The sequence below is a fragment of the Spermophilus citellus genome (genome assembly GCF_964194105.1).
Source record: "Spermophilus citellus genome assembly, chromosome: 4".
NCBI lineage: Eukaryota > Metazoa > Chordata > Mammalia > Rodentia > Sciuridae > Spermophilus > Spermophilus citellus.
Window position 1 is genome coordinate 197,798,934 of NC_138185.1, and position 17,841 is coordinate 197,816,774.

The window sequence follows — 17,841 nt, forward strand, 5'->3', positions numbered from 1 at the left end:
CTGGCCTTCAAAATCCAAAAGTCCAACCCTGGGGGGAATAGGCGGCTGGCCAAACTCACAAGGAGGAAAGCAGCAGGTGCTCTAGACACTTGAGGTAAGAAGAGAGCCCTGTGGCTACGGGGAGACCCAGAGAGGCTGGACAGGGGGTGGCACTGAGGCTGAGCCTCAGAGCCAAATGGAACGTGTGCTTACGGAGGTGGAAGAAAAGGCATGCGCCGGATAGAGGGTCCAGCAGGACCAAAGGCAGAGAGGGAAGAAGGCTGAGGAGCAGGGAGGAAAGAAGTCACAGCAAAATAAGCCTGAAAACTAGCTGAGGAGCAGGAAGAGGAGGCCCAGGAAGGTCACACCACCACTCAGGATTTATTTAGTGAGAAGCACAATTTTTTTTTTTTTTTTTTTTAGCAAGGTGCCGGGGTGGCACAAACAGAGCTGTGCTTCAGGACAAAAGGTAACTAGCAAAGTAGGACATGTGGGAGGGGGAAAGACCGGGATCAGGTCACACATCAGAATCTGGTCACTCGTGCACCTACTCAACACATAAGTGCTATGGGTCTCCTACTCTCCCAGCACTGTTGGGGGACTTGAGATGTATCGTGAGCAGAACAAAGTCTCCTGACCTGGGGAGTTTACACTCTATTGGGAGAAAACAGGTAATAAACAATAACATAATAAATAAACAGATTTCAAATTACATTCGATGGTGATAAGAGAAAAGGGGAGAAGAAGAAGAAAGCAGAGTGAGGGAACAAGAGATGCAGGGCAGGAAGGGCACAGGACGTGGTATGAAATGCAGCGGTCAGGCCATGCCCCGAGGCAGGAGGAGCAGGCCTGGCGTGTTCTAGGAGCAGCAAAGACAGGTTGCTGCAAGACTTGACAGAGTGAGCGAGGAAAATAGGAAGGAGCTGCTCAGAGAGGTGGGAGGGCCCTGTTTCACTCCAGACAACAGTGGCCACAGCAGGCTTTGCACTCAAGAATGACCGGCACCAACTGAACTTGAAAAAGTTCCTTCTCCTATGGTCCATCCAATCAATGGAATATTGCTCAGCACTAAAAAGAAATTAGCTCTCAAGACATGAAGGAAGCTTACACGTGGATTGCTAAGGGAAAGCAGTCCCTCCTAAAAGGCTGCCATAGGACCCCAACTGAAGGACGTCCTGGAGAGGGAAAAACTGTGCACACTGTAAAGCCCAGTGGTTGCAGGGGTTATGAGGGAGGGTCATACTACCATAAGTGTGGTTTCCTGTCATTACCATGTGCCCATAGACCACCAAGAGTGGACACTAAAGCATGGGCTCTGAGTGACGGGGGCATAGCAGTGTAGGTTCCTTGATTGTAACCAATGTGGTGGGAGCCTGGGCTCATGGGGGAGCCTATGCGTGTACGTGGGCACAGGGGATATAGGAAATCTCTGTACCTGCCTCACAATTTTGCTATGAACCAAAAGTTGCTATTTTTAAGTGGTCTTTTAAAGACTCCCTCTGAGGTGCTAGCAGGGAAGACCATCACAGTCCTTTAGACAAGTGGTAAGTGTGGCCTGGACCAGGGCGGCCACAGAGGATGTGGGGAGAAGGGCCATGCTCTGGATTTGTGTTGGACGCACGGCCAACTGGATCCCGGATGCATGGACATTGTACTTGAGAGAAAGACAAAGGGGACTCCAAGTTCCATCCGACAACTAAAGGCTAGAGTGAATGAAAATCTCCAGTAGGACTGGAGCTCGTGGAAAGCAGAGGAGGGAACAAACAAGTCAGGGAGCGGGAACTAAGTCGAAAAGACTCGACCATTCATCTTAGCACAGGAGTGGCCATGAAGGAGGCCAGTGCCTTTACTGAGACCCATCTCTGCACCTGCATGCACCAGGTACAGAGGACACAGAGGTGACAACAAGCCTGGGTCCCGACTCTATGGAACTCACAGGCCAGTGAGACCTATTAAACAAACCAGAGAGGTATTATTATTATTATCATTCCTTTAACTATCACTTCAGTAAATTAATGAATTAATAATTAAAACAGTGAATGGAATATAAAATTATGCATATACAATGTAGGTAACAAAAATATAAAATTTTAATACAGGATATAAATTCAATAAAATATAATTTAATTATATTTAATTATTAACACCACTATTTATATTAGCACTAGTTAATATTATTACAATACTCTGTGTCGAGCATTGTACCGGATAAACAGGATTCGAGGCAAGTGACAGGAAATGGTGGGTGCACACCATTATAATCCGGAGCTGGGGGAACAGATGAACCATCCTGCAGGGAGGGGACTACGAGGCAGGCCTTGAAGGATGAGTGAGTTAATCCTCATTAACTCCACCAGATCCTGTCTCCCCCAGGCCCAGAGCAGTGGGAGAAAAGAACCAGAAGTCTGAGGAGCAGGAGCTGAGCCTGCATTGTGAGGAAGGGGGCAAGGGCGAGTCAGGGACTCCCTCGGCAAAGCCAACACCCAGGAGTCTACACCCTGGACTGTGGGCTGTTTATTTCACAGGGAGGAGGGCTCAATCTGGTTTGCTTCCCAACATGGCCCCAGGACCTAGCAGGTACCCAGTGCTCAACAGGCTCCGTAAATACATTTGGAACAAACAAATGAAGAAATCCGGGAGAGGGGTTGGTGCATTGAATTGGAAAAGCCTCAAAGTGCTGGGGGTGTGGGTCTGCAGTCCCAGGAGTGAGTACCTGTATCTCCTGGATGCTCTCCTCCTCCCGGGAATCCACCTTCTTCTCCACCCCCTCTCCGCGGAGCAAGGCTTCCAGCGTGGTGCTTTCCGAGGTGAAGCCATCTTTCTTCAGGGGCAGCTCCACTTCTGAAACACACACACACAGAGAAAGGCAGGTCAGGCCACTAGGAGAGCTGAGGCAGGAAGGATGGCCCCTAAGGACTTGTTCCACCAGAGCTCCTGGGTAGAACTCAGAGCGGCCGGCGCTCTCTCCTCCAGGGGGGACAGGAACATGGGAGTTGAGGGCAGCTTTTCCAGCTTGTCTCATAATCCCAGAGGTAGATCACGACCCTCAGACAGCTGAGGCCGGGCAGAAAGGGTGCCAGGTGGGACATGGGACCACTCCGCCTGGGCCTGGGTCTTGCTTCCGCCTCTCTCTGGCAGTGAGGCTGAACAAGGCGCTGGAGGAGGCTCAAGCCTGTTCTTCTACAAAGGGGCACAATGATGTCCAACACCACAGGGTCGTTGGGGTCGGAGAAGTGCTGATTTACAGGAAAGCGTTTTGAAACTCTCAAGCAGCACACCGGCTTGGCCATTGTTATTACTGTCCCCTGCCTCTACCGCAGCTCTGGTCAGGCAGTTCATGAGTCCATGCGCTCATAGGGGATGCGGAGCCTTGAAAGCCAGGGGAAAAGGAGGAGCAAGGTCAGATGCCCAGCAGGACCCAGAGAGCAGGGTGGGAGCTGAGGGCACAGTCTCTGAAGACGTGGGGAGTTTGATCATCTGCTGGACAGGTAGGTCACTGGGTGCTGGAGTTCTGATGCTGAGTATCTCCCAAAGGCCCACTGGTAAAGACCCGCCCCCAGGGTCATCCTAAGAGGAGGTGGCGGAACCTTTAGGAGGTGAGGACTACTGGGAGATCCTTAGGGGCATTCTCTTGAAGGGAACTGCACCTCAGTCTCTTCCTCTTGCTCTCTGGCTTCCTGGCCATGAAGTAAACACTTTGCTCTGCCACCCACTCTCTGCATCACCTTCACCAGAAGCCCCAAACAGCAAGTCTGCCTGAGTACGGACAGGAACCCCTAAACCTTTTCTCTTTATAAGCTAGTTATCTCAGGAATTTTGTTACAGTGATGAAAAACCAACCCACTGGGCCAGCTAAGTAAAAAAAAAAAAAAAAAAAAAGGCAGCTAGAGACAACCCCGCTGCTGAGAAAGAACAGAGAGGAGCTGAACCCCTTCCTCAAGATGCCCTTCAAAGTCCCATTTTTACAGAGGGTTTTTAAAAATAATACAGAGTTATGAAAAATTGTGCTGTGAATGGATAATTATGAATGTAATGCATTCCACTATTATCATGTATGCAAGAAATAAAAAAATCCAAAAAAATAAAAATGATAAGTAAAAACAGAAATCTAAGGTCCAAGTGATCATATTTTGATTTACTGTAAAAATTTTCCTCCAACCTCTCCTCTGATCCTGGACTTCATACCCCATCCCCACCTACACACACGTGTGAGCATGCTCGCACACACACACACACACCCACACACACACATTACCACTTTCTCAGGTCCCATGGATGCAAGAACACAATACAGTGGTATGCGTGGAAAACAGGGGAAACAAATGGCCCAGTCATATCAGGGAATTGAAGGTTTAGTGTAGGAACTAGGAGGTGTGTTGGGGGGAAAGGGAACCAAAAAGCAATGGTGAGGTGCCCCAAGGGGAGCATTTCCACTGCTACTCCTGGGGAGACAGAGGAGTGTTTGTAAGAACCTGGAGACAGGGCCAGACAGGAAACAAGGGAACCAACACATGACCCAAGCACGCTTTCTTCCATCCTCCATCTTCCTGCCGTGCTTCCTTCCTCTCTCATTGGCCAACCTTGAGCAGTGAGAGGGCAAAGAGTGGATGTGGAAGGGTGAATGGAGATCAGCAGCACCATTGAGCCCTACTTCCTTCCCACCCCAACGGAACCCTACCTGCCTGCTCCATCTCCTCCACCCAGAAGAGCACAGGCCAGCCAATCCCATGGAAGAAAGGCACCATGGGTGACCAGCTCCCAGAAAAAAGAAGGTGGAAGGAGGAACAGTACCTGAAGTCTCTTAAGAGGCAAGGTCTCTGGGATTTTTTTTTTAACCAAAAAAAAAGAATAGAGGACCCATCTCCATCAACAAGCACTACCACAAAACCTGCCACCTCTGGACTGCATCCATCAATCTATCCGTCCTGCCATGTGACACCTGCTGTACTGGGACTAGGGACATAGGAGTTGACCAAATCAAGTTAGGTCCGGCCTCTAGGTGCTTTATAGTCTAAAGAGACAGACATAAAAATGTTAAATACAAAATAAAAATGCAATTATGAACTGTCCTAAGTGCTATAGAGGAAAACAACTATGAAACATGAAAGAAAAAAGGAGGAGATCAGATCAGAGAGTCGGGAAATGCCTGTGAGTGTCAGAGAAAGAGTCAACTGTCTGCTTTAATGACTTCAGGGCATGCAGCTCCATAGCCTGGTCTGATGACATATTTCTTTCTCTCCCAAGTCAGAAAAGTCTTCCAAATGTCTAATCTCAAACAATTAAAGTGGGTTGCCTCATGTCCCGTCCTCCGTCAAAAAAGAACAGCTGGTCGCAATCACTCAAATTTATAATAATCATATGTACATATTTGAAGTTCATTTTCTAGTCTTCCCAACACTAAATAAATCCAATGTCCAGAACTGCACAGCATTTTGAACAAGAGATGGCCTTATGGAACATAAAAGTCAATCATTATACTTTACAAATGAGTCACCCTAAGCTCAGAGAAGGTATGTAATTTTACCAAAGCGACACATCAGGACAAGAATGCAGCTGAATGATCTTCCCAACACACCTTCGAGATCATGACAAGACCCTCATTCATTGTAATCTTATTAGTAGTTCCCAAGCCAAGCTGAGCCCTGACTGGGCTTTGGTGCACTTGTATACCGGAAGAGGGCTTCACAATGCAGCAGCTGTTATGCTATGTGTCACTTAATCCCCACCACACCCAAGAGGCATAGTCATTATCCCATTTTACAGATGAGGACAGTGCAGCTTGGGATGCCTATAACTTGCTTAATATCACACAACTGGTAAGGGGCAAAATCTGCCCTTCAGTTCAATCTGCCTGCAGAAGCCAACCACTTCACTGGGCCGAAGGTCTCCACCTGACTGTCTCTGGTCCACCCTTGAAAGGTCTTTTTCCAGTTGTGCATTTCCAGTGCGGGCTTCAACTCTCTCCACAATTTTTTCATTTCAAGATAAAAGGCTCATCTCCGATGAGCTGCGGGTAGTTTGCAGCAGGATGCTTGGCTCCACTCTGGATGAACATCCTTGTATGGTACTCCCCTCCCACGGCACTCTTGACACTATACAGGATTTTCCATCAGCTGTGAACTTCCTCCTCCTGCTCCTTCTTCCACCCCTGCTGAAAATACCTCTATCCTGCTTTGCCATATTTCAGACTTATTCTCTTAGTCCCCCCGAACCAGACTTTACCAGATACTGAACCAGAACCAAGCACAGTGTAAGAATCCGGAGGGAAAATAGATCCCACAATAGGAAAACTTCAGTGGGTTCTCCTGCCTGCAAAGAGCCAGGGGGGTCTCCAATGGCAGGCAGAGTCCAGTCCCTTAACGAGGAAAGTGAAACACAGAAAGACAGAGAGCCTTTCCCAGGATCACCGTGAAACACAGAGACGGCATTCTTCCTTGATCACCAAATTATTTAACTGGCTCATAGAGGTTCTGCTTTCAGACAGCCCTGGAGTTAAACCCTAACCTTGCCATTTATTAGTAGGGGGAGCTGTGGGCTAGTCACTTCACCTAAGCCTCCATTTCCTTACACAAATGGGGGTGACCACAGTGTCTACTTCCCAGTGTTGGTGTGAGAATCAGAGTGATGCAGCCTGAAGAAACTCCAAAGGGACCCACCAGGAATCCCCACGAGAACTCCAAAGTAGCGTGAGAACTCCAAAGTAGCCCGCTTGAGGCGGACAGCAGCAGTCTAATATACAATTGAATACACAGCTTAACATAACCATCATCATCTCAATGGCTTGCCAGCATCACCTCTCAACCACTGAGTTCTGGCAAAAATGCCATGCGTCATTCGGACTCGGCTATGGCTCTCAGCAGGGACCCACCAAAAAAACCCTATGAGACCCGGGAGGAAAATGAGGCTTATCAAGTTTTATTTGTTTTATTCTATTCAAATCTTGGATTCAAAATCAGATCACTCATGCAAAGAACCTGGGACATTGGAAGTGCCCTACAAATGCTGGATGTTATTGTTACCAAAGTTTAAAAATATTCTGATTTTTTTAATTTATTGATTCTAAGCATTCTGATTTTCATTGCCTAGCTACACTGTCCCGAAGACATATAATGCAAGCCACTTGTACATTTTAAACTTTCCAGTAGCCACATTTTAAAAAGCAAAGAGAAGCACGTACAATTTGTTTTATGTTTTCTCAAACTCCAGTATTTCCAAAGCATAACCATTCCAACATGAAATTTATATAAGAAAACCATTGCTGTGATAGTTGATTCATTCACATCAAGACTTCTAAATCTGGGCTGGGGTTGTGGCTCAGTGGTAGAGCACTTGCCTAGAATGTGTGAGACACTGGGTTTGATTCTCAGCACCACATAAAAATGAATGAATAAAATAAAGGTGTTGTGTCCATCTACAACTAAAAAATAAAAAAATTTTTTAAAAAAGCCAAATTTGTAACTCAGTGGTAAATTACGTGCTTAGTGTTCTAGAGGCCCTGAGATCTGTGGGCCCAGCACCAAAAAAGAAGGGAGTAGGGCAAAATATTATAGAAAAAAAATAAAGGATTCTACATCTGGCATGTAGTTTATTTACACTTATGTCACATCTCAATTCAGACTAGCCACATTTCAAGAGTTCCATGGCTACATATAGCTAGTGGCTGCTGCATTGAACAATACAGGTGTATAACATTAAAAGAAATGCTTCTTGTGATTTTGCTTCTGAGAAATGGAAGGAATTTAAACGTGGTTCTTAATGTTGCCTACTTAATACCCCACGAGTGCCACTCCATGAGCAGTGTTCTAGATGTCCTCTGGCAAACCCTGGTTGCAAAGCACCATGGGTAAGGCTTGGAAGGTCAGAATGAAAGAGTAACCACCCTTTCCAAAAATCCAGCAGAGGGTCCATTCTCTACCTCCTGATCATAGAGGGTCCCAGAGTGAGCGGGGATAAAAGGGAACAGATCCCAGTTCTTGCACAGTGTACATCCTAGACACTCTCCTTAGGGATGTCACCGACTCGATTTTATTCCAATATAGCTCATCGGGATATATATGGTTCTTAATAGGATTTAGTAATTCTTTAAAAATACACTCATTTTGCACTTCACACAAATTTGGAGTCCACATAACCTGACAGAAGCCACGACATATTACACTTTAAAAGAAAATGGTCCAAAACACACACATACACACACACACACACACACACACACACACACATAATTCATCTTTAAATTAGCCTGATTTTATACACATGGATATAAACCTACGGATCGTTACTTTCTCCAGAGCAGCAGCAGCTGTCACCCAAGCCAACCGCCTCCCTAGGCCCCCGTAAGCAGCTCTGCCTCCACTTCTAATTGGGAACAGAGATACTCCTTGGGTGAGTTCCAGCACGATCCATCACACCAGCGACAGCTTCTGTGCAAACCGAAGCAAATCGGTCTCCAAACAAGAAAAAACCTCTTAGACAAACAAGGATTGAAGCATAGAAAGTCTTCTTTTTAAAAAAAGGCACAAATTTTAAAAAAAAATTTAATATTTTTCCAATGAAGAGCAATGGCTTCTCCCCAGGCTCCGGACGGGGCAGCCATCCTCTTGGGTACAGATCAAAGCCACAAGCTTTTGACACAGGTGCCCCAAGTCTGCCACCCAATGCACTGAAAGAAAAGCTTCCACTGGGCTGTTGGAGCCACCGAGCTCATTAACAGGATGCGGACGAGATGAGTCTGAAAGTGTAACAGGGGAGCAGAGTGAGTAATTAAATCCCAGGTCATTTAAAAATGCAAACGCCGTGGATGTCACAGGCTCACAGAGCCTCTGACTCCTACTCTTTCATTATTAGGCTCAGATGGAGGACTGGGAACCTGCAAGTCATATATGGATTATAATAAAATATGCCATATAAAAGAGATTAAGACTGTTCTTCTTTGGGGAAATATACAAAGAGAGGAGGTATCTGTTAGCTGTCGAGTTTGCAAGAGATACCATCTTTCGGGAGGCTGGGTTCTGCCAACAGCAGCCTGCCCCAAGGGAAATTGTGGTGAAACACCCCGACAGGGCGCATCCATCCGTCCATCCATCACGGGCTCCCTCTGACGCAGGGTCCTGGAGATGGAGTTATGGTCCAAATGGGAGGGAGCGACCCAGCACACAATGGAAAGAATCCTCCTGCGACGTCATAAGTGCTCAGATTTTTTTTTTTTTACCTGCCTCTAGTTTTTCTTTAAAAATACAAATGTGCAGTTTTCTCTTCTGGGTGCTTATTATTTTGAGGAGATAAGCTCATCATATGTCCTTGGATTTATACATCAACTTACACCGAGGAGCAAGGAGCTTAAGAATCATGATTTCATTTATCCCCATCAGACTCTCAGACTCTTGGAGGGAGAAGGGAGGGGGACTGTTATCTCTCACCTCACCAGGGAAAAGAATGGGGGGGACCAGAGACCTGATTTCCTCCATGGTGGCAGGCCCAGGAATCCCGTCTGTTCGTTCCCTAGGGGAGCTGTTTTCTTGGCTACATTGACTCCCTGATTTTTTTTTTGACTCATAAAACTCAAAATAGATGAGGTTCATATTGAAGACCCATCACCCAGTAGGGCCCGTTAACACTCGTTTGAGAATTCCCAGATATTCACACAACAGGAGGGCGATCATTCCCTCACGTGGCCTGTGCTGTGCCTGTCCACTCCCCACTAAGTAGCCAAGCAAGGGTGGGTTCCAGAATCTAAACTCAGAACCACAGATAGTCAGTTCCCCAGCCCCAAGACACAGAAAAACCTCCACATTGCCAAAAAAAAAGTCACCACAGGGCTGACCTGCAGACCAAGTAAACCTAGCTCAGTGGGATGGAGAGATCAGGGAAGGACAGTGGGAATGGACCGAAGGAATAAAATATTTACAGAGGCAGGTGGGAAGGGGGTGTTGGTGGAGGGTACAAAGTTTCAGTTGGGGTGAATACATTCTGGAGATCTACTGTACAGTGTGGTGACTGCAATTATTAACAAGGTACTGGATGCCTGAAAATTGCTGAGAGAGTAGATCTTAAATGTTTTCACCGCACACACAAAAAATGATAAGTATGTGAGGTGATAGATATGTTCGTTAGCTTCACTTAATCATTCCACCATGTATACATATGTCAAAATATCATAGTATGTACATATGTATATATAGGGACATATGTATGTAATGTCATATCAATTATACTTCCATAAAGCTAGAGAAAAAATAAAAATAAATAGTTCAAGGGAATACAGACAACTAAAAAGTATAAGAAGCTTCTCTGGGGTGAAATCTCAGCTCTTCTACCCTAAACCACACATTTGGCCTTCACCTCCTTATCAATAAAACTGGGAGAACAAAACCCACTTCCCACTGCTGTTATGAGGCCGAATGAGATAACGACTACAAAGTGTTTGGCACAAGCAGGGTGCTCAATAAATGTGAGGTCCGTCTTTTCCACCTTCTTATGCTGCTCTGCCAAACTCCTGACCTCCGGCATTCTCAGGCCACCAGACATAGTGAGCCCAGCTTTCTCCAGATGGGCTTGGCCCAGGGGAACGGCAGCAACGAGGCAGAACCTGGAGCAGTTAAGGAGACAGAAGAGACAGAGCCCGAGACACAGCTGGAAGCCGGGATGCTGGCCCTGTTTCAATGCCAGGGTGGGCACAGCTCCTGAAAACCATGGCAGAACCACAGTGGAAGATGCCCTGATTTTTTTTTTATTTCCTTAACAAATAATTATTGAGCACTTATTATGTAGTGGGCTCTGTTCTAGGCACTAGGGAAGCCGAGGTGAACAAAAGAGAAACCTGTGCCCTCGGTGCCCTCCTAGAACTTACATTCTAGCTCATCAGAAATAACCCACGCAGCAAATAAACAAGTAAAACCTACAGTCTGAACATTTGGTATTCAGTGCTTTGGAGAAAAAAAAACAGCACAGAGGCAGGGAATCTGGAATATGGGGGTGACAAGAGGGTGGCTACATTTTTTTAATGTGGCCAGGAAAGCCCAAACCTGGAAAAGGAGGAAGAGGGGACCTCAATGATATCCAAGCAAGGACATTCCAGGCAAGGAGCCATCCTTACAAGAGCCCTGAAGCTGGCCAGCCTGCCCTGGAGCACACTGAGCCGGGAACTGACCGGAGGTCGGCTCAGAGAGTTACAGGGAGGGAGCAGCACTGAAGGCAGCTGGAGAAAGCCGGCTTCCATCCTGAATGCAATGGCAAGCCACCGGAGCCAAGAGTGGCCTGATGATGCCTACAGAGTAACAGGAGCACCCTGAAGGAGGGTGAGGGCAGAAACAGGAGGACCAGGTAGAAGTTACTGCAATATGTATGGAGCTCCACAAATGAACCAGGAGCTTGGGAGGGAACTGTGCACAACACGGACAGAACTGTGTCCCTGTGGCATCCTCATTATCAGATACACAGTGCAGCGGTGTGCACTGGGGGGAGCAGTCCTCTGGTCCCTGAGCAGGGGGCTTCCACCCCCAGGGATTCAGGATAGATACCAGGTGTCAAGACCAAGGGTCCGATGTTAAGGGGGCCAAGGCATGTAGCTGTACCAGAGCACATCCATGCAGGACTTGTTCTCCTAGAACCAGCCTACAGCAAGAACAGGAGAAAAGACACCAGGCCAGGGGCCTGGCCTCACATACCACAGGATAGCAGGTGTAGTAAAAGCACAGAGGAAGTCTTCCAGGTTCATCTGGGTGCCTGGGCAACGGATGCTGGAGGGCTGAGTCCTGAGACCCAAGGGACATGGTCATGCAAACCATGGTTGTGGAAAAGGCAGGCCCCACAGCCAGGTCTCAGGTCTTCCCTCCTTAGTGTATAAGATGCTAGACTAGGGGCTTTCAAAAGAGTCTTAAGGCAGAATCTGTTCCATTCTGGGCCAGACAGCACACACTTTTCCCACGGGGCAGCCAGCTGTCTGTAGCACACTCCATGCTGATACAAGGACTGGAGCAGCCTTTGCTGAGACTCCCGAGGCCTATCCTGCCGTGCGATGTGGAGGTGACATCATGGTGCCTTCTCACACAAGTCCCCCATCCTCCATCCCGTATGGCCCTTAGAGTAATCCCCTGAAACAACCGTGATCCACATTTTACAGATGAAGAATCAAGTCTGGAGCCCTTAGGATATTGCCCCAAATCACAGGTGCAAGGGTCTGGACTTGACCCCAGGCCTTTGTGATCCCTGTTCGGCGCCTTTTCTCCTGTAGAGGGCAGCTGTTTGGCACAGGGAAGGCCTCTGTAGCCAAAGACAAGCAAAAGGGCCGAACTCAGGCCCCATGGGCCAGGCCGGGAACTGGGCTTCTCCTCTCTGGCTCAAGTCTCCCTCATCTGCAAAACAGGAATGATGTGAGCTGAGTTGCACTCTCTAAGCTTGAGATCAAACACATTTCTTTCCTTCATCCCTTTAATAATAATCTTTACTGTCCATCTACCATGTGCCAAGCCTCATGCCAGGTGCTAGAAACGCTGATGAGAAGAAGCTCTGGAAGCCTATACCCTCAGCTAGGAGGGGCACAGGGGAAGGCCGAGGGCATAACTGAGTGAATCCTCAGGCTCACAACGCCTGCTCTAAACATGGCTATGCCAGGCCTGACCGCAGAATGCAGCTGCGGAAACTGCAGCAGCCCAAGCTCCCAGAGCCCTATAGGCCGCCAGCAGTGCCAAGGACACTGGGACTCAGCCACCCAGCCCTAGCTCCTTCCCTGAGACTCCAGGGGACCAAAGAAGAGGCCCCTGGAGCACAGGCCTTTGTGGCATGAAGCCTGACCGAAGGGGCCTGCGCACTCTCCCTGGCTCTCGGGCTCCAGGATGGATGGCTGCAGGCTCTGACACTGCAGGAAAGAGATAAATGACTGGTCATTTCCCCCTGATGCACTTGAAGGCATCCATTCTCCCAGCTGTACCAAGCTCAGGCAATCCACCCCCCAGCCCCCGCACAGAGACAGATAAGCACTGACAGACGCGGGTGGGAGAGAGAGCGTCCTTCCCCCTCGGAAGGACACAGCCAGACTCCTCTGCAGGCCCACAGAAGGTCACGCTGTCCACCAGCTCACACCTGGCTCGAGGCTCCGCGGGTCCCTGCCTTTGCCTCCCCCATCGTGCCCACCCCCGCCCGGCTCATCCATCTGAGCAGCGCATGGCAGAGGGGGAGGGCTGGGGGGCACGAGAGCCCGCTGACAGCCTCATCAATCTCAGGCTACATGCTTGGCACATCGGCGTTCCTTAAGTTGTTCCCGGACGGGAGGGTGTCGGAGGAGCCCGGGGGACTGTCTTGGGGAGAAGAGAAATCACACCGAACATCAGAGAGCAAATGGTGGAAGAAGCCTGGAGACTATTAAAATGTGGGCCATGTACAAAAGCAGTGGGGAACTAATTAAGATGCAGGATTTTCAAAAGCTGGGGAAGTTGGCCGAAGCCTGCTCCCATCTGTAGAGTTCTGGCAGTTCGGCAGCAGGGCCAGCACCCTAGGCGGCCAGGCAGGCAGAACTCAGGCCCCTCTGCCTGGACGGCCCCCTGGTCGGACACCCCGCCCTCTCATCAGACACCCCTCAGAGGCTCCCTTATGGCTGACTTATGGTCCTCTCTGCCCTGGGACATCACAACCTATGGTCTCCTGCAGGGGCCCTGCCCTCCTGTCATTTTCCCCAACAAGGAATCAGGGGTTATCCTGATCATTCATCCCAGTCATTGAGGGACTGCCAAAACGGGGGGGGGGGGGGGGGGGGGGAGGGTGGAAGCAAGAGAAAGAACCAGAACCCTATTCCCAAGTGCCTTCTCTCCCATCCCTTGGACTTCATTAAGTAGGACCATGGCAGCAGGGACTGACAAGACCTTGGTACCCAGGGAGCAGGACTATCTGCCACCCAGCCCTTGCAGTCTGATAGCTTTGACATGATAGCACCAGGACTGGCGTCTATGTTGGGGCTTGGAGCAAACAGTGCCAGTTCTGACTGGCTCCCCTTAGGGTTCTTTCCTTGGCTTCACCATTGACACCCCTGGGAAATTAACTTCCTACTCTGCACACAGTTTCCAAACCTCTAAAACGAAGACAATATCTGCCTGAGACCACAGGGACCAAAGGTCTGGGGTTGAAAGATGCTAAATTGATCTAAGCAGATTATCTGAGCATTTAATCCAAAGGGACATAAGCAAAAGTTTGTTCCCAGACTTTTTCTTTGCTTCATTCCAAAAAAAAAAAAGCAAGCGTAAAAGCCCCCTTTTTTTTAATCAGCTGGCTTTTGCCCAACATCTGCTTGTTTCAGGGCCTTCTCGTGGATATTTACTATCACCTTTCTCCCCTGCCAGCTTGGCTCCCCTTCTCAAGGACAGAACTTGATTCTCAGGGAGGTGGCCCCCTCACTGGCCCCAGGCCCCTGCTCCAGTCCTCACATTGTAGGGATTATGATATCTACACTGTGAAACACCTTGCGTCGCCTCTTCGGCCAAGTGCAAGCAGCAGCGAACACTGAACTCAATTGTTAGTCAGCCGAGAGAAATAATGTTGTATGTGTTGTCCTTCAGACGCCCAGGCAAGTAGGAGGTTGTGAGATGTTTATTCAAGACTGATTGGAGGGGTGATGTTTGGCGTGAGAAACACATAGGTCCAGGGACACTGAGAATGCTTTCAGACTCCTAAGAGCGCTCCCCAGCTCCCAGCCCTTTCCCACCCCACACGTACACTTTTTTTTCTTTCCAGCGGGTAGTAAAGAAACAGAGGAGGAATGGAGTATTCACAGTGAGGGAGAAGGGTTGGGGACAGCAGGACTGGGGAGTCCCTCCATCAGGGTATAATTTAGCCCAGGAACCAAAGACTTAATGCCAACCAAGATCCACCTCCGCTCTCTCCACCCTGGATTGCTCTGTGCTCCAGGTGCTAAACCAGAAATGAGGGTTCTACAGCTCTGTCCAATGTCCCGCAAAACCCCTCCTCTCTTTGCCCTGACCTGGTTTCCTGACACAGCACTGCTGACCCAGGGCCAGGGATAATTCTAACCCTTGCCACACCCTGGCCTTTGTTGGTGGAAGCTGTCCATCACTGCTGGACCAAGCAGGGACGAAAAGGAAGACAGGAAGGACAAGTTGCATGTTGGTGTGATACACTGCTGTGGCATCTCCTTCCTACCCACAGAAGACGTGATCTGCAGGACACTCTCACCTTGAGGTCACTTGGCTCCAGATGGTGTCATTCAGTCTCCCAAAGGCCAGGGGACCCCTTTGCCCTCTTCCCAGGGAGATGAGGACATCTCTGGGTAGTACTGATGGTGGACAGAGAGGGCCTTCAAGAGTCCTAGAACGTGTCAAAGGGAGTTCAGGGGAGCCCTTCCCAGGATTCTGGGAGGGAAGGGAGAAGAAAGGTGGGTATCCTAAGGGGCTGGGTACTGGAGGCTGCCAGGTGTGGGTGGGAAGGTGGGGGTTTTGTTTGGCTTTCTTCCAACATGAACTCAGTTGTCTAATTTCCATAAATTTTAAAGATTCATCCCAGGATAGACAAATTGATTATTGATTTTCTGCAAGTTTTATCCAAAGAGAACTATATATAATGTTGTACAATATGCTTTTTTCCCCCACTTAGCAATATATCTTAGACATCTTTTCACTTTTTTTTCTATTCACTCTTTTAAAAGACAAAAGAGTAATTTATTTTATGATGTTCTATATATTTAACTTGTTCCCCATGGATGAACCTTCTTGTAGTTTTCATTCTTTGTTGTTACTATAAACAATGCCACAATGTATAAATGTGTTTGTTTATATTTTAGATGTATGTATTTAAACTGTATTAAGCTATCTATATTTAACTATAGATAAAGACAGGCACAGTGGCACACGCCTGTAATCCCAGCAGCTGGGGAGGCTGAGGCAGGAGGATCGCGAGTTCAAAGCCAGCCTCAGCAAAAGCGAGGCACTGAGCAACTCAGTAAGATCCTATTTAAAAAAAAAAAAATACAAAACATGGCTAGGGATGTGCCTCAGTGGTCAACTGCCCCTGAGTTCAATCCTGGGTACCTCCCCAAAATTATAGATCATATATACATGATAAATTTCCAGTAGAATTTCCAGGTCAAAGGGCATGTGCTTTTTCAACACTGATCGGTGCTATTCAGTGTCCCTCAAAAATTCCCTGCCCATTTCATTGCCATGGTAAAAGGGAACACACCCCTACGCTTTCCTTCCCCGTGTCCCTCATGGCTCCTCTATCCCCATGAGGAAGTTCCGCCTCAGCCTCCTGTCTGACTGCCCCCACCTAGTAGAAACTCGCAGCAATTTCTCCAGGGACTGTGCAGTGACTCTACCCTGAGTCACACTCAACAGTATCAACCAAAAAAAAAAAAAAAAACTGAGCCTTCCTTGAGTCCAAATCAAATGGAATAAAAATAAGAGACAGTCATTTAAAATACCATCCAAGTCAGCCCCATGCTTAGGAAGGATATAACCCAAAAAAGGGAGGAGGTTCCCTCAGGTGGAAGCTGCATTTTAGGGATAACAAAGGCAGAGCTGCTGAAAAATGTGCAGGTGGCACCCACCTGCACGGGGCCACTGCCAAGGACACAGCAGAGGGGCCCAGCACCAGCCTGCGTGCTCCACAACTCAGCAGAAGGGCCTCACTGACAAGTGTCCACCCAGAGGGGGCGCCACCTTCTGATTTGCACAAAGCTGCCATATGGACAAGCTGGGGCTATGGACGAAGTTGTTTTCCTGAAACTTTGGCTACTGTGAAGAATCCTAAAGCAAACCTGTCGCCTCTGGGAAGGGAATGGTATGCTTCTCTGGTCACGCTGTTTCACATTCCCTAGATGGGCCGTGGCTGCTTCTAAGTACTCTGTCGTGCCTCCTTGTCACAGGGCCCAGGGCATCTTTGTTCACCCGCCATTGCAGGATGGTGTGGGGGTTCCATGCTGAGTGCTAGGCCTGGACCCAGAGGTGCAGATTCAGAACAGGATGGAGAAATGACAGGCATTCTGCTGTTGGGTTTTGTTTTTAGTAGGCTTAGTGGTCGGCCTGATTACCCAAAGAGGTGAAGTTCTTCTGAGAAGGGACCCCGTCATGTGAAAAGTTACTTATCCTAGCCGTGGGCTATTGGTGTATTGTGTATTGTGTACCTGGGTGTTGGTGAGGAGGATAAGCCAGCCTGGGGGCTCAGCTCTTCCCATCTGGGAATATGGCCAAGGGTCCATCTTCAGGACTGGTGCTTGTCTCTTCTGGGGCAGAGCCACCTGCAACCTGAGACAGTCAGCTGAGTGAACCTGGGGGGCACAGGCCAAGCGAGCATTTCAAATGATCACAGATACAGCCACTGTGTGCTGGAGGGGACCTGGCGGTAGAAAACCACCAGCCCTGGGCTTCCCGCTTTTCTCTGCCCTTGCATGTCACGGCAGGCCCAAGGTTGGGGCAAGTCCACAGCCGGCTCTGAAGGCAGCTGCTCTCCGTTCAGCCACAGGCAGTGTGCAAACCCTGGGAGGCAAGATGCCTAAAGTAAACCTCTGTGGACAGAAGGACCAAATGCTCAGAAAATAGCTTCTTGCCTCCCAAGCAGTGGAATGCTCATTGTCAGATGCATGAGCCACATGGTAAACTCTCCCTGGCTCTGTCCACAGCCCGATTTCTCTCACCTATCAAATGGGTTTATAACACTGTATCCCTTCCTGTCCTCTTTGGTCCCCATAGCCACAGTAGAGTCAACTAAATGATATGGATGGAAAGGCTTTATAAGGGCTTTGTAAACTGGTGTACTGTTGAGAGACTGCTTCTGAGGACGAGGATGATTTATTCAGTGTCCTATCCCCTGGGGAATGGGGATTGGTGGGGCAGACATAAACCCACAGAAGGGGACAGACAC

At 48.5% G+C, this 17,841-nt stretch overlaps 1 protein-coding gene across 10 annotated transcripts in view; it reads right to left on the reverse strand.

The window, feature by feature from the left end:
- DPF3 (double PHD fingers 3) overlaps positions 1-17,841 on the reverse strand; it is a 314,874-nt gene that overhangs the window by 168,538 nt on the left and 128,495 nt on the right. For all 10 annotated transcript variants that reach the window (XR_014021403.1, XR_014021404.1, XR_014021405.1 and 7 more), the window contains exon 4: positions 2,693-2,820. Coding sequence is in view for 6 of the 10 variants with exons in the window: in XM_081289488.1 (XP_081145614.1) it covers positions 2,693-2,820 (128 nt within the window). In the remaining 4 variants the exon portion in view is untranslated. The remainder of the gene's footprint in view (positions 1-2,692; positions 2,821-17,841) is intronic.